Source organism: Apaloderma vittatum, unplaced genomic scaffold (assembly GCF_000703405.1).
Source record: "Apaloderma vittatum isolate BGI_N311 unplaced genomic scaffold, ASM70340v1 scaffold18201, whole genome shotgun sequence".
Taxonomy (NCBI): Eukaryota; Metazoa; Chordata; class Aves; order Trogoniformes; family Trogonidae; genus Apaloderma; species Apaloderma vittatum.
The window spans coordinates 32632-54779 of record NW_009698755.1 but is presented as its reverse complement, the minus strand read 5'-3'; the positions used below and the strand labels follow the sequence as shown (position 1 = coordinate 54779).

At 39.1% G+C, this 22148-nt stretch overlaps 1 protein-coding gene across 1 annotated transcript in view; it reads left to right on the top strand.

Annotated features, from left to right (window-relative positions):
• The window catches only part of ERP44 (endoplasmic reticulum protein 44), a gene marked incomplete at its 5' end in the record, with an annotated part of 32678 nt that extends 10843 nt beyond the window's left edge, over positions 1-21835 (top strand). Inside the window, 8 exons of the mRNA XM_009878144.1 lie at positions 5693-5877; positions 6404-6519; positions 10398-10455; positions 11806-11922; positions 15533-15644; positions 16081-16222; positions 19225-19327; positions 21240-21835. Of these exons, the coding sequence (XP_009876446.1) occupies positions 5693-5877; positions 6404-6519; positions 10398-10455; positions 11806-11922; positions 15533-15644; positions 16081-16222; positions 19225-19327; positions 21240-21341 (935 nt within the window). The remainder of the gene's footprint in view (positions 1-5692; positions 5878-6403; positions 6520-10397; positions 10456-11805; positions 11923-15532; positions 15645-16080; positions 16223-19224; positions 19328-21239) is intronic.
• Between the last annotated feature and the right edge of the window lie 313 nt (positions 21836-22148).

Below are 22148 nucleotides of genomic sequence, written 5' to 3'. Positions count from 1 at the left end.
GGGTTAGAGGGCGTCTGTCCATGTTAGTGGCCAGCCCAGCCCTAACCCGCGACAGATTTATTGGCGCCCAGTGTAGTCCAGTTTGATGCAGAACATTGATTGGTTTTCTTGTACCTGTTTTGGTCCAGTATATGAGTCACTAAGATGCCTGGTTTAGATGGCCTCCCAACTCCCTTTCTAATTCTGCTTCCTGTGAATATTCCCAGGTCTTATGATTGTGTGCAAGTGTCACAAGGGCGTAGTTTAACTGGGGAGAATTAATGCTGTATTATGAAACATGTAACAGTAAGGTGAAAATAGTGCTATGTGTAGGAAAGCAGGAGGCAAAGGGGCCTTTTTAAGTGAACTTCAGAGAAGAAAGCTTATGCAGTGCTCTCCTATAACTATCATGTAAAAAGAAAATTAGGAAATGCAGTAGCTTGGGTTTGTGCTAGCTCTTCCTCAGACAGTATTGAGGAGGGGACGCTTCGAGGGACACTGCGAGTATTTTCAGAGATTATTTTTATGGGATTTGAGTTTTGCAACCTAGTTTTTCTTCCAGATAATTTTTCAGGCTGTTGTAATCATCTGATGCCTGCTTCAGGGTGGTGCCTTATGTTATGAGGTGAGTATTTAGAATAATTATCAGTATTGTTGTTTAAATCCTAGCAGACATGGTTTTTTGAGAGCCGGTCCTGTAGACTTAAAATCTAAATACTTGTTTGGTGGTGATGTGAATTATGTCCCTGGAAGACTAAGACAGAGGACTGAATTAATGGTGGGGGGATACCCTGACCCTTCTAAATATTGCTGGTCCTTCAGTGGGAAGGACATTCTTTACTACATTGTAGCCGGGAGCCTACTTAGGGTCATAGAACCATTTAGGTCAGAAAAGACTTCTAAGGTCATCAAGTCCAACTCAACCCCACCATGACCACTAAGCCATGTCCCAAAATGCCACATCTGCATTTTTTTAACACCTCTAGGGATGGTGACTCCACCACTTCCCTGGAAAGTGTGATACACTGCCACATAGTGTGTTTTGGTGCAGTTTTTCAACATGTTCTTGGGTGTACATTTCATTTTAATTTGGTCACAATGAACTTGAGGTTCTTGGTGATGTGGTGTGATGTACTAGCTGAGCTCTTTGGACAATGTGTTGTGGTGTTAACATGGAACAGTAGAGTCTAAAACATTCTGGGAGTCAAGTCACAGCTGGGTGCTTGCTTGAAGCTGTAGCTTGGGTAACGTGTACACACCATCTGAAAAGCCTCCAAAATGTGGCTTTGGGGATTTAGACAACAGAGAAATGGGTGACAGTGCAAAAGGTATGATAAAGATATGGGTCACAAATAGTAGCTCACAAAGCATGATTTCATGGAGGATCTTGCTCAGAAGACCGTGTTGGAGACCGTCATAGAAAGCATGGGTGTAAATGTCAGGCTTCATGTAAAAGTTTCTTTCAAAACAACAAATAAGGGGGCCGGTTAGCTCAATCAGTTTAGCGTGGTGTTAACAACGCCAAGGTCGCAGGTTCAATTCCTGCTCGGTCCCCATGTGTTGCCTGATCTAGTCGAGAGGTGGCGTCCCTGGCAACAGGGAGGCTGGATTAAAATGATCTCTAAGGTCCCTTCCAGCCTAGGCCATTCTGTGACTCTATGAATAAAAGTTGCTATCTCATCTCTATTGTAAGAAGCAGCTTTGCTTCCTCTTCAGGTAGTTCAGGAGAATATCAGTACAGTGCATCTGTGAAGAGAACTGAGTGACTGTGAAGACATTCCCGTTGGAGTTTGTAGAATGAATAGTAGAAAACAGTCTGGGCAGTTTGAAAATGGTTGTTTGCCAGCAGATGCGCATGCCGTACAGGGAGGAGAGAGTCGCCTGAATTGTACAATCATGGCTCTGCTTGAGATTTCTGATTTGCAGAAGATGAAAAGGTCAAGTATGTTGGTAGCTTCCTATCATAACTGGTGTGAAATTGTTCTGGTAGAATAGACACCGGGCTTGTGATTTAATGATTAGATGGGCTAAATGGAAAGTCAAGATTTGTTCCTTTTAGATGCCTTAGTACCTGAAGAAAATCTAAAGTTGTAGCTAGGAGACTTTTTTTTTTTTTTTCCATTTAGGTAGGTTGCCCTTATCTGTTTCAAATACCTCATTTCATCAGAAAATGGGCAATGAGAATGTCTGGAGATATTTTTAAATTTAATTTAGGATTTACTATAACTAATGTGATCTATGAATGAGTTCAAACAATATTCCATGTATTTGCATTGTGTATTTCTAATTTTAAAAGGAATATAATTTTGTAGTTGCTCTGCTTATGCTAACTCTACCTGTATCAAATGCCAGAGCTTAATGAAGCATTTAAGGTTTACTCTGTTTGACTTTTGAATGAATTCAAACAACTTTTCATGTACTTGCATTTTATATTTTGTAAAAAGATGGTTTTCAAATACTTACTTGTGTAGGACTGTCATCTCTCTTTGATTTAGTTCAAATACCAGTGTTCATGGGATCTCAACGTAATTTGTAAAGAGCATGCAAGCTCCAACTTGTGAAATAATGTTTGAATTCAGTCTTGACACTGGGCATTTTATTGCCATTAATATTTTCATGCAACTTCAGCACCTGATGAAGATTCACATCGTAGAGGCTCCAGCCTTCATCCTGGAGAGCCGTGAAGACCCTCTGAATACCCACGCTGCAACACATGTGTCCTCCTATAACCGTGGAGATAACCTGAAGGAAAAAAACATGTTGAGCCTAAAAAGTAGAGTCTTGGTGTTCTCTTGCTGTGGTGTTCTGTAACAGTAACTGAGTTCAACCTCAACATGTTTCTGGAAACCTTGATATGTAGTGCTCCTTGTTTCTTATCAGAGCCTGATCAAGTTTTGACAGACCAAAGGTCCTCCTATCAAGAGGAGAGAAAGGCAGCAAACACCTGCCTTGCTGACATCCTTTGTCTTCCACTGAGCAAGTATGAAGTGATTCCTCTGCCGCTATTCTTGCCACCTTCTTGCTGGCAGCTCTTAGGTGCTTTAACTAAAAAGTGAAGGAATTTAAAGGAGGAAGTATTGATATAATAATTGTTAACATTGAATATATTAGCATCTTCCCTTGAGGCATTTGTATTAATCTGAAATAAAAGGACTCTGAATTGAGGGCATAAAATGTCCTAATTTTTACTGTAATTAGAATATTAAGAAACTCTTTTGGGAAATGAAGGAAACGAGTCAAGTCCTTTCTTAGTCAAATTTGATAGGCTGAATTCTGTGATATTTTGTGGTGCTGCAAGGCTTGTTAGGAATTGGGCCTAGCTAGTAAAGCTTTTAAGCTTGCTGTTTTGGGAGATGTTAAAGAGCATTTTTGTGGAGTAGACCTGGTTCTTTATTCTTTTGCTGTGCCTGTTTTGATTTTGATTCTCAAAGTTGTTTAAGTTGTGCAGCTGGCACAGAGATATTTTTTTTTTTCAGTTACTAAAGCTGCAAGAGATTAGTAGTGCTATAGCAGCAATTAAAGTGACTGTTGGTTTCACTGAGAGTTTTCCAGACAGCAGGGAATTTGGAATTTTTGTTACCTCTTAGAAGTCCAAAAGAGAGGGAGAGCTTTATGTGGTGGAGGAGCTCCATAGGGGAAATGACTTACTTCCAGTTTCACAGGGGTTTGGGTTTGATTTTCAGCTGAGAGGTGTATGTAAGCCGCCTGATATCAGCAGTTTGCTTGTGACAACTACCTCTAAATAATAGTTTTCACAGGATTTGTGTCTCTGTTCTCTTTCAAAAAAGAGTAAATGTGCTGTAGAAGGCAAATCTGCTTCATGGCAAATATGTAATTGAGAAGAAAGGATATTCTTGTCAGCAGGGATTAGTTTTCCTGTCATTCAGTACTGCACCAGGTACCCTGATGTACCCTCATTTGGTTGCCTTCCTGGTGTGGTCCGATCCAGGTCGGTGCACCTCGAGTGTACCCTTTTATTTCTAACGAGTCAGTGAAAAACAACATTACTTTTCTTGAGAGAGAAAGGAAGAAGGGTAACTGGGGTGGCTGTGACTGGCTGGAATGAGTCACCTCAAAGGATTAACCAGCTCTGAAAAGAGAGCAGACTGCTCATATTTTGGGATTTAGTTGGATTTGGGAATAAGCATGATTGAGTTTTAGGTAAACCGCATCTCACTCTGTAGTCAGAGTGCACCCAGTTTTCACAGAGTCTGTGAGATTTTTTTTGTTTGCTTCTAGATATGCTTCCAGGAGAGGAGTGAACAGGAGGACTTAATTAAACAAAGCAAAAGCAAAGTGCTTGTGGAAATCTGCTTGGCCCTATATGCATTGTCTCTATTGTTTGGTTTTAATCTCATTTTCCTAAGAATCCAAAGTGTATCTGGTTGCCTTTGTTTCTCCAGTCCTTCCTCATAAAAACTTGTTGAAGCTTTTTGCTGAACTTCAAGCACATCTGAAAGGTGAAAGAACGTTGAAAACTAAATACTTGTGAACTTCGATTAAAGCGGTTGCGGGATATTAGAGGTGCTCAAAACCAATTTCTGCTCAGTAGCAAAGATTGCTGTAAAAACTCAAGGCTGCTGGAGCCTGCTCGGTGTGCCAGGAACCACGAGCTGGTTACGTTTCAGTTTCCCAGTTGGTGTGTAGCTGGGAACTAGCTGCAGTACCCGTTGGCAGCTTACTGTGTCCCGTTGATTAGACAAAGTGGGAGGGAGACAGAGGGACATTCAAAGTGCTCTGATGGGGCGTAGTGAAGAGCTGGATTATTGCCTTAGTGTATGGCTGAAGGTAAGGGGCACAGGACACACAGTCATGGGAAACTTGGGTTTATTGTTTCTGCTCAGCTTTCTTCTTTGCCGTTCTTCTAATTTTACTGTAAAACATCTTTCCACTTTCTTTTTATTCTTTTACCTTTGTAAGTCTCGTGAATAAATAGCTTAGAGTTAAATAACTGACCTGTTATATAAAGGTGAAAAAGCCTATGCTCTTACGCTAGATGGACACAAATACGTGTTACTTTGCTGTGTGAAGCTCTGTGCACTCCAAGTCTAGAAGAAAGCTGGGGGCTGCATGTGTAGATATGAATGAAGAACTGTCTTGAAGGGAAGGAATGCTGACAGTGGTTGATCAGAGGCATGTTTGCCTTAATTTAGAAACCTGGTATTTTGTGTTCATTCAAAACCTGAACAGCTCAGAACTGTAACATTAGCAGTCTTCTGGTCTTCATAGGCTTTGAGAAACATTTTGCACAGGATTCAAATTCTCTAAAATATAAGACATTGAGATAAAAATCATAGTGAATTTCAAGAAAATTAGGGAGTGATTTTTTCATGTGGATTAATTTGCTAAGATTTGGCAAGCTTTTAAGATTTCCATGTTCTTGTTATACTCCTAAATTGACCTTCACAGTTGTTTGTAGGAAATGTACTAAATGAGTACAGCTGACCAAGTCAAATCTTTACTTACCCCAGATTTCAGTCATGATTTTTTTATGAAGATCAATACATGTGGGAAATACTGGAGCTGCTATCTGCTCTCTACCCTATGAGGGTGCTTGGGTGTCTTGGTTTTTTTTGTTTCTTCTAGTTTAATGGTGTGCAACTACTGGTTCAGACATTCCACTTACATGCACACGTATACGTGTGTGAGATCCCACATTCAATGTATTTCTGTATTTGTAAGATTTTGATTTTATTTTTTATCTTCTTTTTAGCGGATATAGCCCAGAGATACAGGATAAGCAAATATCCGACTCTGAAACTCTTCCGGAATGGAATGATGATGAAGAGAGAATACAGAGGCCAGAGATCTGTGACAGCAATAGCAGATTATATCAGGCAGCAGAAGAGTAACCCTATTCGGGAGGTCCAGGATTTGGAAGAAATTAGTTCTCTTGATGTAAGCCTTTCAAATTAATTCTTTCTGAATATATTCTTTTTTTTTTTTCTTTTAAATGTTGAGCTGGTGAAATATAATGTAATTGAAGTATATATTTACTTCTCTTTTTCCCTTCATAAATGTTGTGAGTGTGGGTTTTTTTGTTTTGTTTTGTTTTTTAAACCAAGTAGAAAACTGGATCATTTTTGGTATTACAAATTATTCCAATATAATCACTTTCAACTTCATTCATTCATTTTGTTACAATAACTCCAGTAGAAAATCACTTATTTTACTTTTAATCTTTTGAAAAGAATCGTATGTTGCATTTGACAAGATACTTCTAGTATACTTCTGGTATTCACTGGAAAAATATTCACAAGGATGCTTCTGAATAGTGAAAAGGCAGCAAAGGATTACAGAGGAATAACTTCTGTGCAGCTATTGACTGTTGAATGAATGGCATCTCTGTATTTAATTTCCTTAGGGAGTAATGGCAGTTTCTGATAATTTGAGGTAAGTTCTAATTTAACCTTTGTTTTTACAGCGCAGCAGAAGAAATATTGTTGGATACTTTGAGCAAAAGGACTCTGACAATTACAGAACCTTTGAGAGAGTAGCAAATATTTTGCATGATGATTGTGTATTCCTGTCTGCCTTTGGGTAAGTTTTAAAATTTGTTGATTGCATGACTTCATTATTGAAAAGATGTAAATGAGTTGTAAATAGTTTAATTGAATGGATTTCTTTAATAATTTCAGTGTGGCATAACTGGAAAGACTAGACGTTAACAGACCAGATGTTAACAGACAAATGCACAGAGAGGGGACAGGAGGAAAAAGTTCCTCTTAGCCCTAATGTTTGCTATGAAATCTGACTTTCATTTTTTGCCTCCTTTTGTGGTGTTGGTTTTTTATTATTTTTTTTATTGTTATTCTTAGTCAGTATAGTTTCAGTGTAATTGGGGAAATTTTAAGGGGGGATGCTAGACAGTTGTGCCCCAAAAATCCTGCTTCCTGGGGGAAGAGGGGAAAAAGAATCTAGAAGAACAACCTACAGAAATTCGGGTTATACAGATTTACAGCAATATTTTTAAATACTGAAAGATCTTCATTAGGAGAAGCATAAATTTGGAGTGAGTGATTCCCTTTTTAAGTAGAATAATAAAATGGAATTATAGATTCTTTCTATAGTGTTTAATGTGCTACCACCACCCAACTTAAAGTGATCGAGCATTAATGTGAATGCAATCAGTTTCAATTTACTCACAGTTGCTAGATCAGGAATTTGCGTGGGTTATACTAGATTTATACTGTATAGAGTATGCTCTTTAAGAGGTTTTTTTAATTCGGTATATGGAAGAATAGCAGAGAAATTGAAAGGATGCATCAGGATAGAAAATATTTCATCAGTTTGAACAAATTTTGTGGTCAATCAACTGATGCCTTTTCCAGTATGTTTCCCAAAAATGCTTGGGGATCTGTTTAGTATTTGTAACGTGCGGGGAGTACAGGTCACTTTTTTTTTCCCCTTGAGTTCCCAATTAAGTGTCCCATGTAAGCAGCCTTGGCTATGAGAGAATAGTCAAATCTTGTAAATCTGTGCTCTCAAGGTCTGTCAGTCTTATCCCTAAAGAATTATCTGAAGTGTTTTCTGATGAGTGCATCCATGCTCGTTCTCAGGGCAGCCAATCTAAGTTGTTAGATTATTAAAGTATTTTTTGCCCCTTCATAAGACTTTTCAGGAATGTTTTTTTTTAAAAAAAATATTAAGATAGCAATACTTTTAAGATTCTCTCTCCTTTGATTGAGTCTGCTAATGTTTGGTCTATTTCTTGATTTCATATAATGAAAAATAGACTCTCACCACTCGTGTGGTTGTTGGACACTGTGGGATTTTTATTTTTTCTTTTTTTTTTCCTCTGTAGATATAAGCAATAAGGAAATCTAATGGAACATATCAGGGTTTGATTATTTGTAACCTGCCTATGTTACTACAGATTGCATAGACGGCTTGTCATTACTCTCTTCTCCAGACTCCCATTCCCTTTCTAGCCTGGAGCTGTTCATGTTTTAAAGTGGAGCCTTCCAGACAGCAACCTTGAGAGCTAAATGTTTTCATCTCTGAATGACTGTGGCTCTCAAGCTTCCTAAAATATTATGTGTGAAAAGACTTCCAAGGGAGATACTGGCTATATAACAGTGTTTTCTATTCAGATTATATGTAGCAAAATGGTTCATGGGGAGCAGGCACTGATCAAACTCCTCTGACGGAGCAGCCTAACAGCCCCTAGGAGGGATTTTTGGTTTTCCTACAGACAGGTATATGGTTTGGGAGATATATGGTAATGTGAGTTGTCATGTTCAAACTTCTAGGAAGCTAAAATAAACTCAAAACATTCAATTGGTCAGGAAAAAAAATAATGATTTCACTAACTTCTGTCAAGGCAGAACTGTTCCTTACTGTGTCAAAATTATTCTGGCTTTAGGTAGCTATAATATTTTATTTTTGAACTGTATTAATGGCAACTATTTGGAGATCATCTTGATGCTCAAAACTATTGTTAAATCAACCGGTCTTTACAATTCTGTTAAGATCTGAGGTGACCGCTGAGCAAGATTTATGAGAGAAGACTTGTAAGCAAGAGGAGGGCTACTGATGAAGAGATTTAGAGGTAGATTTTGGAAGTAAAACTAGAGAGGGATAAATTTGATACGTTTGTAGATGTAGGAGAGAGTGGCTTTGTGCTGTTGAGCCATAGCATAGGAAGCCAAATGCAGAAAACCAAAATAAACAGCCAAAAAATTCTTTTGTGTTAAAAGGCTATAATGAACTGTAGGTAACTCATGGGAGAGAGTGACCAATCTAGGAACTGTTTTAATTTTATACTAGCAAGCAGGTACGGGTGCAGGGAGGTTGATGTGTATGTGTGTGTGGTTCCAAGCAGTTCACCTATATTACTGCTTCAGCGAGAGACAAAATGCAAAGCGAAGTGTTTCCATTTTGGTAGTTGTTTTAAAAAGGTATGTCGTCAGGCATTTTGGATTTTCACATCATGTCCCCACTTTGAGTTATTTGAAACAAATCAGTCACAACTGCAGCTGCTGAAGTGGAAGAACACAGAAGACGACCTTTTGGGTTCCACTGCAGGCTTACCCTAGAGCATATATTTCGTGATAGATTATTATCATCCTCCCAAGCAGGGATTGGGCAGGTGACTTCCATGGCTCCGCTTTCTTCTTATTCAGCAAAGGATGGTCTGGGATGTGAATGGTTTACCTCAGTGATGATCGTCAACAAAGCAGCTTAGTTTCACATTACGGGAGCCATCATCATGTCCAGAATACAAAAATACAGTTTAAACTACACATCTCTAAACTGGTGCAAATACTGGTAGGTGTAACATACCACACAAGATGTATTTTGTATTTGACAAGAAAAGGATAATTGGATCACATTAAACAAATAAAACGTAGGTACTTTGAGTTAAGCCTCGTGTTGTCTTTTTATTATTTTATTTTTGCTTGGCCCTCTAAACTCTTCAGATTGCTGTCAGATTTACCTCATCTTGCAGTGAAATAAATTGAGATACTTATACTTCTCTTTTTTTCCCTCCCCCTTACATCAGTCTTCGCCAATACTTATATTGAGTCCACAGAAGAGATACTATAACTGGAGAAGCTGGAACACACACTTAGCTAACATTTCCCAGAGGCTGGCACTTTTCCTTTTAGCCTATGCTAAAAAGAAAAGCAATAGGTAGTTCGTTTTACTCGTTTGTGGCATATGCAGCCAGTCAGCTCTGTCTTGCCAGCATCAGTTATGTTGGAACAGCGAGGCATGGAGGAGAGGAGGCTTCTTTGACATCTGAAGGTGGTGAAAGGGTTTATTTTTGTTGGGAGCTTTCTTTCCTCATTTCTTTTCTCTCCTATGTTGGATGCATAACTGTCCCCATGTGTTTGAATGAGAGATGATCATTTAGGGGGAGCGGGTATGGTTGTTGGTACAAACTAGCAACTCCATCGTGACTGGGATTAAGGAACCACAAAATATTCCGGAGGCAGAGGAGGATCTGATCTCACTGAGGTGCCAAAGTCAGGTGGCTGCCAAGGAGGAATTGTGTGTGTTCTCCAGGCACACGCATACCATATCGCCAGGGGTCAGAAGCTATAAAGGCAAACCAGAATTCCCCTTTCTCTCCTTTCTTAAGAATAGATATTTATTTTTTTTTAATGTACATAATCATATAAATTCATGGACTTTTTCTTTGATGGTTTCTTATCTGAAATCGTAGTAGCATTCATCACTTGCACTTCTGTGCCTTTAGTCCACACTCCTCATCTTAGGGATACGTCTCACTGACTCCCTTAATGTCCCCGCATCTAGCCAGGCCAAGTTTCTGTGAAGTCAGGGATTTGAATTCTCCAATTTTGAAGGAAAAATAGAAGTAAAGGGGGATAGCAAATTAAACTATGATTTTTGGTATCTCAGTTATTTCATTTATCTGCACCAAGACATGCTTACTGGTTGGTTTGTTGTAGGGCTATTTCAAAAGCAGAGAGATTTAGCGGAGACAATGTAATCTACAAGCCACCAGGGGTAAGTGTAACTATGTATTTTATTCTGCTTATTGTCATTATATGTGAATATGAACTAATGGAGACTATGTTCAGATCGTGCAATATGTTACTGCATCTCAGATCTTAATTTTATTTCATTACTTAAGTAGTGCGAGAAATAGGTTTACAGGAACTAGTGTTTCTGAGTCGGAGAAAAGATTCCAGTCTCATTTGTTGCCAATTAAGTGCACAAAACCGAAATCTGTCATTTTAAATGTCAGTGTCCAGATACATGGTGGTTTTGTGGTTTTTTTTTTGTTTAAGAAATACAGTCAACTCATCGTGTGCGTGCATACTTTGTGTTCTATAGAAGTCTTAAAAATCTGTGCAGTTCAACAGCTGGTGCACTGGTGTTTTTCAAAGCAAGTGACAATTGCTAAGTATTTTTCTGACTGCCACTTGCCTGCCTTGTGTGTCTCAGCCCACAAGCATTGAAGACCTGTTCTCCCCATTTAAAAAAAAAAAGGAATTAGTAAAATTAACTGTATACTAACGAACACTCATAAACATAGTTTTGCTTGAGGGAAAAAAATCAGTACAAAAAAACCCCAAACCTGCAGAACTGCTTTTTAGAAACATAAGTAACTTAATCTGAAAATCTGCTCTTTCTTTAAATTTGATGTATGAAAGGAGTTACTTATAAAAGAGAATTAAAACCAAGGTGGGAGAGCATTTCAAACCTTTTTCTGCAAAACCTGAATTTATTAGGTTCACTAATTTATATGGCATTTCTGAATTTAGGTGGCCACAGCTTGTGAAGTCATGGTTCATTTCATGTTAACCAAAATCGTAATTAGATCAAAAGATAACAGCACTGAATTCTGAGTTAAAACTACTAGCAAATAAAGGAAAACTATTATTTATTCATCTCTCTTTGGCAAAGCAAATGCAAAACACCGGTTTCAAGTCCTTTAGGACATTAGGAGGGATTTTTGGCAAGACTTCGTAACTATCAGCATGAAAAAGCTTAATATCTGCATTAAGTATATTATCTAAATGAGTGTTTTAGGTAAGGAGGTACCGTTTCTCAGGAGTCTAAATACCTTTGTTTTGAAGCATCCCTAATTTGGAAACAAAGCATCTTTTTCAATTCTTAAGTTGTCTTAAAAGTGGAGTTGACTGCATAAAAGGTCATCTATAATGCTTCTTTTCCTGTTGTGCTTTTGTAACCTAGTTAATAGAAATGTTGCATGCACAAGGGCTAAATATTGTACGATTGGCTTTCAATATTTATATGGATACTGTGACTTTTACGTCGGGTAGGTAATCTTTGTAGGGTAGCAATGTAATTTTTACTGTTTCTTGATGAGTTTATTTGTCTTTTCAACAGGAAAATGCTCCAGATATGGTGTATTTAGGCTCACTAACGAATTTTGATTTGATTTATGCATGGACACAAGATAAATGTGTACCACTGGTTCGAGAAATCACATTTGAAAATGGGGAGGTAAGAATTTTTTCTACTATTCTCCTTCTGGGGTTTCTTTCTCAAAACCAAAATGTCTCTCTCAAAGTGTTTAATTCATGCCAGAGAACTTTCAGGTAATGCCTTCGCATTCTTTTGGAGCTTTTTGGTTAGACTTGAAGTTCACAGGAGGGAGTTTTGTAGTAGCTTCCTACACTACCAGTGTAAGAAGTCGTAAACAAGCATATAGATCACGCAAGACGTTTCTGGTGTTTTGAGGAGTGTGGACACTTGAATGCTAAGAATGTACATTTTTACATGTGTAAAAATGTGTGGGTGTAGGTTGTATTATTCATCCAAAGTAAGTACATATTATTTATACAAATGTTATGACTGAATGCTGATTTAATATTCAGACACAAATATGACTTAAGAACTTTTTGGATCTATTATGACCTTGAAAAATGCTTCTAGTTGGAGTAGGAAATATCCATGTCAGTATGTCCATAACAGTTTAAAAGAGTAAAATAGTTCTGAACTATCCTTCAGTTATAATCAACTTTTAAAATTTAATGTTAAAGTTAGTAGTAGAAAAACATTACTTTCTTAATCCCTTTCAAAGCACTGTCTAATAAATAAGCACATTAAATGGTGGCTGACCATCTACGGAACTGGCAGTCTTCTAGGAACTGGAATAGAACCCATGTGATTTTTATTTTTATATTTATTTTTGTCAGTCTGTGTTTAAGCAGTGCTACCTTCTTAATCTTTTTAGCTTCCAATGCTCTTTGCCTCTTTTAGCTGTAATTTCTAAGATGGAATTGGGGGTTTGCTTTTAAACATCTCGTTATCATTACTTTCAGTGCTGTTCTTTTTTCTTTTGTAACTTACTCTTGGACCTATTTCCAACTCTATGTTTTAAATCTTTTTTGTAAAATAACCAACAGGAAAAAAGCCTTTAGAAAATTAGCAGGTTCGTATTAGCAGGTTCGGAGTATCTCAGAAGGAGTATTTGTACATAACCACAGCATCTGCTAGAAACTGAGGTTTCTAACAATTTGCAGTATGTTGTCTGTACTGGATCAGAAACCAGAGAATCGGTCGTATGAATCATTCTCAGTTTGGATACTTTTGTTTGTTTGTTTGCTTTGTTTCATTTTTGTTTTTAATCCTGAATCTGCAGTGTATGCACCTGCTGCGCTGGGCACTCACAGGTTATATAGCAGAGGGAGGGGCAGGGTGGGATGCACAGTACAGTCTTCTAGTCCCCCCTTCCAAATTTGATGGGAAAGTTCTGTTAGTTAAACATTTTCATTCTTTATTTGCAACTCCATATGTAAAAGATGATGGGTGTTAATGTCTTTAGAGATGTGTGGTGCACTTCCAGTGTAACCGTCCCATGGCCAAATGGGATTCTGAGCCTTAGAAGCCAAGGTTCATCGCTGTCAGCTTGTACTACGTTGTGTCGTGGTCTTTCTGGTTGGTCTCTCAACCTTTGATTCCTGTTTACCTAGGCAGATACTTACAATTACAATGTGATGTTTTGCCCAGCAACATTTGTTTAAAAATTTCAGTGCTGCCAGTACCCAAACAAATTTAAACATGCCAAAACTTAGATAATTCTGCCTGCTGAAGTCACACAGTATTTAAATGGGCTCTTAGTGCATACTGCACAATATTACAGGGTAAAAATATAAAGTGCTGTGTCTGTTAAGACGTGTTTATGGTACTAGAATACCATATAAGTAAGATAAAGACAAAAATTTCTAGTACAGGCTTGAAATTCAATTTTAAAATTACAGTTGAACTCTGTAAAGTGCTAGTAGGTATTTTCCCCTCATTTTCTTTCTTAATGTTTTCTTTATCTGGTGTCACATGCAGGCTAGTCAGGAAGTTGCCCAGAGATGAGAAATATTTTTTATTTTTATATTTATTTTTTTATATATTTTTATATTCTCAGTGCAAAATGAGACAGTAGCTTTTGAGGGAGCAGTCCAAAGCAAATGAAATAGCTATTGCACTTGTCTTGTCCTGATCAGAAAGACGTACTGTGAAAACTAGAATAGAAAAGTAACCAAAGGAAGGTACTTACAGAAACCAGTTAGGGCCATAAATAGCAAAACTTTTGAGCCAGATGTCGTAACAACGTGTTCAGAGGTGAACTGATCTTGTGAGCCCAACTTTCCATGTTTTAACTGTGTGGATATCAAAACTGTGGTTGTCCTTTTAGTTCCTTGTAAGCAAGAGGGGAGTCTGGAGCCACAATACCAAACTCCATTTGGGAGTTCTGCCTCTGGAAATGTACCTACTGAAGTGAGTGAGGAAATGGAGCCACAACCATAGCGCTGCAAGATTTTATTCTGATAGAATGATAGAATCATTACGGTTAGAAAAGATCATCTAGTCCAACCGCCTACCCAGCACTACCATGACCACTAAACCATGTTCCGAAGTGCCGCATCTATATGGTTTTTGAACACTTCCAGGGATGGCAACTCCACCACCTCCCTGGGCAGCCCATTCCAATGACTCACCACTCTTTCAGCAAAGAAATTTGGCCTAGTGTATAATCTTGGACCTCCCCTGGACAACCTGAGCCCATTTCTTCTCGTCCTATCATTAGTAACTTAGGAGAAGAGACCAACACCTCCCAACCTCCTTTCAGGTAGTTGTAGAGAGCAATGAGATCTCCCCTCAGCCTCCTCTTCTCCAGACTAAACAATCCCAGCTCCCTCAGCTGCTCTTCACAAAGTATGTTCTCTACACCCCTCACCTGCTTGAATACAGGCTGGGATCGAAGAAAGATGGACAAAACTGTAGGCTTTTGTTAAGTGGGAAGTTATTATTCTTTCAGTCAGGTTCTAGCAAGTTGAAGTGATGTTTAAAAGTGCCTAAAAATCACTTTTGAAGTAAGCAAATGCATGTTGCTTGGGTTTGGGATTTTGAGAAAAACCATGAATAAATTATTCAAGGATCCCCTACATGTATATGTCTCTGGACAGAGACCTTTAAAAGGCACTTGGGCTGCAAGAACACATACTGATGAGCAATTAAAGCTCTCCTGTCCAACAGAGGTTTTATTTTTTTTCCATCAATTTTGGTAATACACTAGCCTGTGAAATTAATAATTGTGTTATACAGATGACCAGTCAGGACACACTTCCTGGCAAAAGAGCAGTAGTTGGTGGTAAGTGATAGAGCCAGTTCATTAGGTTTTGCGTTTTTTTTTTTTTCCCCCCTTAAGGATAGAGCTATTTAAAGATACTCATTCTGTTATGCTGAGAAAACACCAACTTACTACATGAACCAATCTAGGATTTGGTCTAGAATTCACCCTCAGCTTTTCATAGCATTTAATATGCCATTCAGGTCTTATTTCTGTTTCTGTGAGGATGTCATTTTCTCAGAATTGGGCTGTTTCTTTTGAGTGAGTATTGCAGTGCACGTGTATCCTTTCCTGAAATGGAAGGAAACATAGTTAGCTGAACAACTTGGGTATTAGTTGAATGGTCAGCAGCTACCATCTTTGGTCCTGTTCTTCCAGCTGCTTTTTAAGTGGACATGTCCCTGAATTTGAAAATTGCTGGAATCACTTACTAAAGTAGCCTTAAGAAGTGGAATGAATGAGATTTGTCATTTCTTTTCTGTGCAGGAACTAACAGAAGAAGGCCTTCCTTTTCTCATACTTTTCCACATGAAAGATGACTTGGAGAGTTTAGAGAAATTCCAGCAGGAGGTTGCACGACAGTTAATAAGTGAAAAAGGTTTGGTTTAACTCTTACTAGCTCTTGTTTTTACTTCAGGCAAACTAGTAGAGTGGAAATAAAGGTGGAACAGAATCCTGGCTTTAAAGCTCTTGAGACTGAAGAGTTTTATGTACTTTTGACAATGAGGACTAACTCCTGGAAATTTTTAAAATAGATACGCAATTGATTAGCAAATAACTAATTCGGAAATCCTTCTTGTCTAAATGACTTAATGCAATTTGAGGGGGCATTAAGCAAAATTTCAGTTTGTATTGTGGCCAAAACCACTTTAAGATAATCCATTATTTTGATGGTGTTAGTTGAGAAACCTCAAGTTTTGCATGTTGCATCTATTATCTCCACCTTTCTAATAGTTGTGAAAGTGGTTAGGGTTTCAAGGTAACAAAAAAACCCACAAACTTAACGTGGACTTTTGTCTGCTCATAATTTTAAGGTACAATCAACTTCCTCCATGCTGACTGTGATAAATTCAGGCACCCACTCCTCCACATTCAGAAGACTCCAGCAGACTGCCCTGTTATTGCCATTGATAGCTTTAGGCACATGTACGTCTTTCCAGACTTCGGTGACTTGTCGTAAGTATTTTTTTGTTGCGTTTTAGTTTGATAAGAACAAAGGAAAAGACGTATTTTAATCAGTACTGTGGTAGGAAGGTGAATAAACCTGGGATAGGTAAGGCTGCTTAGGTATGACTCAATGTCAGAGCCTTAAAGCAATACAGATGGGTGTGAAGTCGTCGTTTAAATGGAGCTGCATTGCTTTAGGCAGGAAGAGAATCTTGCATTAAGTTTTGAAATGCTGCTTTTCTTTCATTACAGTTTTGCTACTTTCTGTAGTAGTCAGGTGTTTGGAGTCTGGTACTTTTAGTGCTGATCTAGTCATATGGATTAACTTTTAATGGTTTAAGATAATACATGGAATGTTTAAGTGCTGTGGTATGGAATGATTACTGTAAAATGAAGCATGTAAAAATTCCCAGCCTGCTGGTTTGGTTTTTCCTGCTGTGCAATTCCAGCCTTCCTGCATTAGTCTAAACCTGGAAAGCTGGCAGAGAAATCCTTGTGTGGATTTCTGAAATTTTGCACGTGTAACTTGGAAAACAGCTGATCATTGGCATGTTATCTGGATAAAACATATGAGAGAGAAGTATCAGGGTGCTTAGGCAAAATACCACTGGGATAATCCTCTTTACATCAGCCTGTTGCCTTATGTTGAACTGCCTTGGAAGTGGATGTTCTGTCTCGTGCGGTACAGTCGAGGAGTGAGGATGTGTAAACGTGATCCTCAGGGGCTTTCAGCATGAGACAGGCACTCGGCCTTTGTCTTCAGGTTGTGTGTTAAACTCCAGTTTCTGTCTCAAGGGAGGTACCTGCATACACACTGCTCTTTAGGTTCTCATTAGGTGCCTAGGCTTTGAGATTTGAATTTTTGCCCATTCATACTTTTAAAAGCTCGGCGTGTTTCGTTTTTGTCAGAGCCAAGGAGTCAAAGCTCAGGCTGGGCATGCAATTTGGATGTAACCTCGTGTCTAATTCCGCCATTCCACGAGGCTTTTCTTTTTCCCTGAAATGTTGACGTTTGGAGGGAAAGTTCAAACCTCGCTTCTCTCCATAATTCTCTGCAGGCTTATTCTTAAGATGTAGTCTCTGTTTGATGTATCTCAAATAATGCTTTTCAAATACCTAAAGCTGTGTGTGTTGAAACTCTGATAGTGACTATTTTTCTGCCTGTGTTTCGGCTGCTTTGGAAGATCGTGTCCACTGCACATGCCAATACTTGGGGGAAAAAAAATAAAAAGTGGGATATTTGCATTTTGAAAATTCTTTGTTGTCACTTTTGAAACAGCCCTAAAATTAATAAATCTCTCTTATAGGGGTAATAGAGATGCTTAGTTTCGACTTCAATGTTATGTTTATTACACATTCTGTTTGGGTGAAACACGTCAGAATAATAACAGCTGGTTGCTTGTTTGTATGCCAGTGGTTACATACAAATGAAGGTGAGAAAGAGTTGTTAGGATTGTAGACAGTTGCTTAATGATAAATAATTATTCAACCTTACTCTAGGAGATTGAGATGATACTTAGAAATACCTAACAGTTTGGAAACAAGGAGAGCTTGAAGCTTCTGCGGTGATATTCTTTTGTGTGTGTATGTATGTGTGTGTGGTTTGGATTCTGGTTTTGGTTCTGTTTTGTTTGGGATCTTTTTTAGTATAGGTAAAATCTTAATTCTGACACTTTCATCTACCTGCAAGAATTTCTGCCACTTTGGTAGATTTTCCGGACACTTTTTACAAATTGGCCTCAGACTGTCTTTTATAATCTCAGTGCAGCCACCAGCCAACAGGGTTTGGATATGCCGCTTTCAGAATTGGCCCACTAAAATATCACTTCTCTCTCTAAGTAGTCGTCTTTTAGGAGAATAGCCACTTCATAGGCAGATCAGACCACCACCCAATATTTCTACTCTTGTACTTTGGCATCGTGCTGCTCCAGGTCAGAAATGAGAGCCAGGGGAGTGCTCAACAGATCGGTTGTAGCTTCTTAGCAACAACTGGCTGAGCTACAAGGGGTAGTAGGCACCAGATGCCCTTGCTACATTAGGACAGGAGGAGAAGAGGTTGGAGGATAATGTCCCCAGCAGTGTGCCTGACCTCCCAAGGTAAAGCAGGGAGCAGTGATTCTGCTGTCCCTGCAGCCAGGCATCTCTCCACCAGTGCTAATTACTGTTCTTAGCTGAGAAGGGAAGAGATGCCCTCGAAGTACCCCTGTAATACTGATTAGTTACAGCCATTGCTGTAGTGATACCCTCTGGCTCTATATTATACTGTGTTTTATAGAATTTTCTGATGATCTGAAATACTGCTGATGGCCCATCTGACCATGTGTCCCTCTTCCTTAAATGTAATAATTGCTCTGATGAAAGACTCCCTGCAAAACCTGTCTCCATTCATACAGTACCTTGTGATTGCATGCGGAGTGCTCACGTCATATTTTTTTCTTACCTCACCTTTAATACTTATTAGCCCAACCCTTCGTTTTAAGCTTTTTAGCCTATTTGACGTTTTGGAAGTAAAATTGGATGCTGTAGTTGAGCACGTTTGCTGTGGGTGACAGTAGATGATCTCAGATTAGATTTACATTGATACCCTCTTAGTGCTTTAGTTTATCTACCGTTGCTCAGGCACTCGAGAGCCTTTCAGAGCTGTTTTGTCAATACCGCTGCCCAACTGTCATTTGTAGCCGTAAACTGCATTTGGAACCTGCTGTTCCCTCTTACATTACGGTTAGTGGGGAGCTGAAGTGAGTGTGCAATGAAGTTATTGGCTAGTGCGACTCTGTGGGAGTTATTGAAAAGATGAAATACTTGCTGTGTTCTCAAGAGATGGTGGAAAGAAAAAGGAGCCGGTAGGATACCTTAACAAACCATTTGGCTTCCTCTGTTAATCGCCAAAAAGCAGACATAGCGTGCTAGGTAAACAGAAGTTGGCTGCTCTACTCATTGCACTTTAAATGTTCTGTCTTTGGACTTCACTTGTAATAAACATGTGGGTGTTTCTGTTGGATTTGTTTCAGAATTCCAGGTAAACTGAAGCAATTTGTACTAGACTTGCATTCTGGAAAATTGCATAGAGAGTTTCATCATGGCCCTGATCCAACTGATGTAGCACCTGGACAGGTAAGGTTACAACAAATACATTTAATTTGGCCACTTTAATAAACACTCTGAGCTTATAGAGCTGCACTCATGTTCTCGTGTGATTTCAGTGCAAAAACTGGTGATGCATCATAGATGGCTTTTTCCCCACACGACACACTATGCGAGGGTGCTTCTAAGAGGAAGCATGAATTGATAGAATGTTTTGGATATTTACTCATGGACACCAGTCCAAGCAGCAGGCGGATTATTAGAGCAACAACAAAAGTTTGATAAGCCATAATAGGGCTTATTACTCTTATTAATGCAGTTAACAAGCGGCATTAATAACAAGTGGTGCCAGGCTGCCTTTGTCAGTTTGGATTCCTCACTGTTCTGCTCAAAGGTTGTCATGCTGTATAATTACATGCCTGGAAGTCACTCCTGGGATCTCTTCAGGAACACAGCTACTAGATCCTTCTCCAGGCAAAACTCAGGAGCACCTCAGTGTTTGGTTTAATTCAAGAGGAAGAAAAGAAAGGGCATTACCAGCCCCAGCTCCCTCTGCACAGCCCAGTCTTCCGTGCCTTGATCAGCTATTTATCTTCTTGATAGACCACTCAGCTCATATGTTTGCTGTCATGCTGAAAAGTGCAAATGTAACAGCCTGTCAGGCAACCTTCTCATTACCTCAGGCACTCTCTAAAGAAATAACTGATTTTAAACACTTGTTTTAAGTCGTATATTGCACTGTCAAGGGCTTGAAGAGCCTCATAGGTCCCAGAGGAGATGTGGTGCCCTTGTGTCCAGGTGCCTTGGGCCACCACCCATGGGTGAGGGACAGAAACCCTTTATGGCTACAGACTCATTTTCCTGCTCATCTGTGGGATACAAGGGTGGCACCGCACTAAACCATGTCAGTGCTGCTTCCTCTTGTGCTGCTCAAATTTAAAAAGATTGAAAAGTGTGAAAGCCCTGGAAGACTTGCCTTGGGCCAGGAGAATGACTGCTTCTGAACATTGTCATGACTGGCCGTGAAAGCACATGGGCTGAATTGTCTGAGCAGCGATTCATTCAACTCCCTGGATTCCTCAGGAATGCACTGAGGAACCAGAATTCAGGTCAACAGAAGGAAATGCAGAAAATGGGGCTGGAGGCTGAGGCGTGGGCCAGGCCGTCGGTCACCTCGGAGCAAGGCAGGCGTGTGTGTGAGGGAGAGACACTGAGGCAGAGACTCGGCCAGGGAGGGAGGAAGCTTGTGGAGTCCCTGGCTCTTGCTGCCTGTTCCGGCACGGGCTGGTTGCCTCAAGCTGCTGGCTTGCTCACCTGCATTCTGTCTTGAGAAATGCACAGCAAATCTGGGATGCTGACCTCCTCATCTCCATATGGCATCCTGCCATCTCATGGAAGATGGGTGTGCAGGTGCGGTGGAGATCTGGGCCTTAACTAAACTGGAGGCTGCTGTTTCAAGTCACGTATGTCCCTTGATTCACATGCATGTTTGAGGTTTTTTAAATTTCCAGAGAAAACCAATTCTAAAATAGTTTGACAGTGACATCACTTCTGCCCTGGTATAAAAACCACACAAACTAGAATACCTTCAAAGCAAGTGGCAGACAGACTCAAACACAGCGGGGTGCACTTGAGGTACTTTTATGTCACTTGTACAGAAGTTTGTGTGACGGCTGTTACCTTTGAGATGTCCAACAAGAAGAATATCCTTAACTGATGGTGCTTAATTATTAAATGTATTTGTGCATGTGTATTCCACCCACTTGGGACTTACAATGTGCCTTTCAAAAAAAGAAAAGAAAAAAAAAAACACCAAAACCCCAAACCTCAATTTGTGGCCATTCACACATTCCCATAATTAATGTTAGAAGTTCATTTAATGGAAGTGATTGTTTAATAAAGCGAGTATAACAAGCAATTTACTGTTTGTTCTGTTTTTCAGCCAATTCAGGATTTAGCAAGCAGCCCACCAGAGAGCTCCTTCCAGAAACTGGCACCCAGTGAACATAGGTACACCTTATTGAGGGAAAAAGATGAACTTTAAAAACTTGAAATAATCTTGCAAGCCTTTCAGACAGCAGCATTGACTTCTGTGTGGTGAAAATAGTAAACCTATATTTTCATAATTCTATGTGTATTTTTATTTTGAATAAACTGAAAAATAATTTTTTTTCTCCCCAGGCTTGTAAATACATTTGTTTGGTGGGTCATTCTGTACAGCATCTTCCAAACAGTATGTTCCTAATGCTATAGTAAAATACCAGAGACCCATCCAAACTCTTGATCTAACTCTATTCTGTAAAACTTTTATAATCCAAATGAAGGTATCCTTGCCAGAGACATGCTGTTAACTTGCACTATCCCATTAAATAGGACTTTTGGGTTGTTTTCTGTGTAACCTTGGTAGTATGTGCTTTTTCTTCTTCTTCATGTGAACAGCTATCCTGGTAATCTGTTTCTTTGTCACATTTTTCTCCAACTTAAGAGGGTCTTCTACTCTGGATACTTGGGAGGGGAATAAATTAAAGTTTTACAGAATCTCGTGTAGTGCTTTACTGGGTGTAAATGTCGAAGCAATTAAGCAATTCTGACTACTGAAATACCATTATAGGAAAGGAAAAGTTTAATGCTAGTGGCTGTACTTTGAAAGAAAGGGCTGTTACTACCTGCTCTGATTTCTTGTAATTTATTAATATTGTTTTATTGTCCATACAGTTGTGTTAAAAGAACATGAATGTTGGAAAGCCTTGAAAGTAGGAAAGGACTAGGGGTAGACTGTCATCTTAGCTTTGTCACTCTTAAATTAATCTCTGTATGTATGTGTCACAACTAGCCTTTTTTTTTTGAGTCC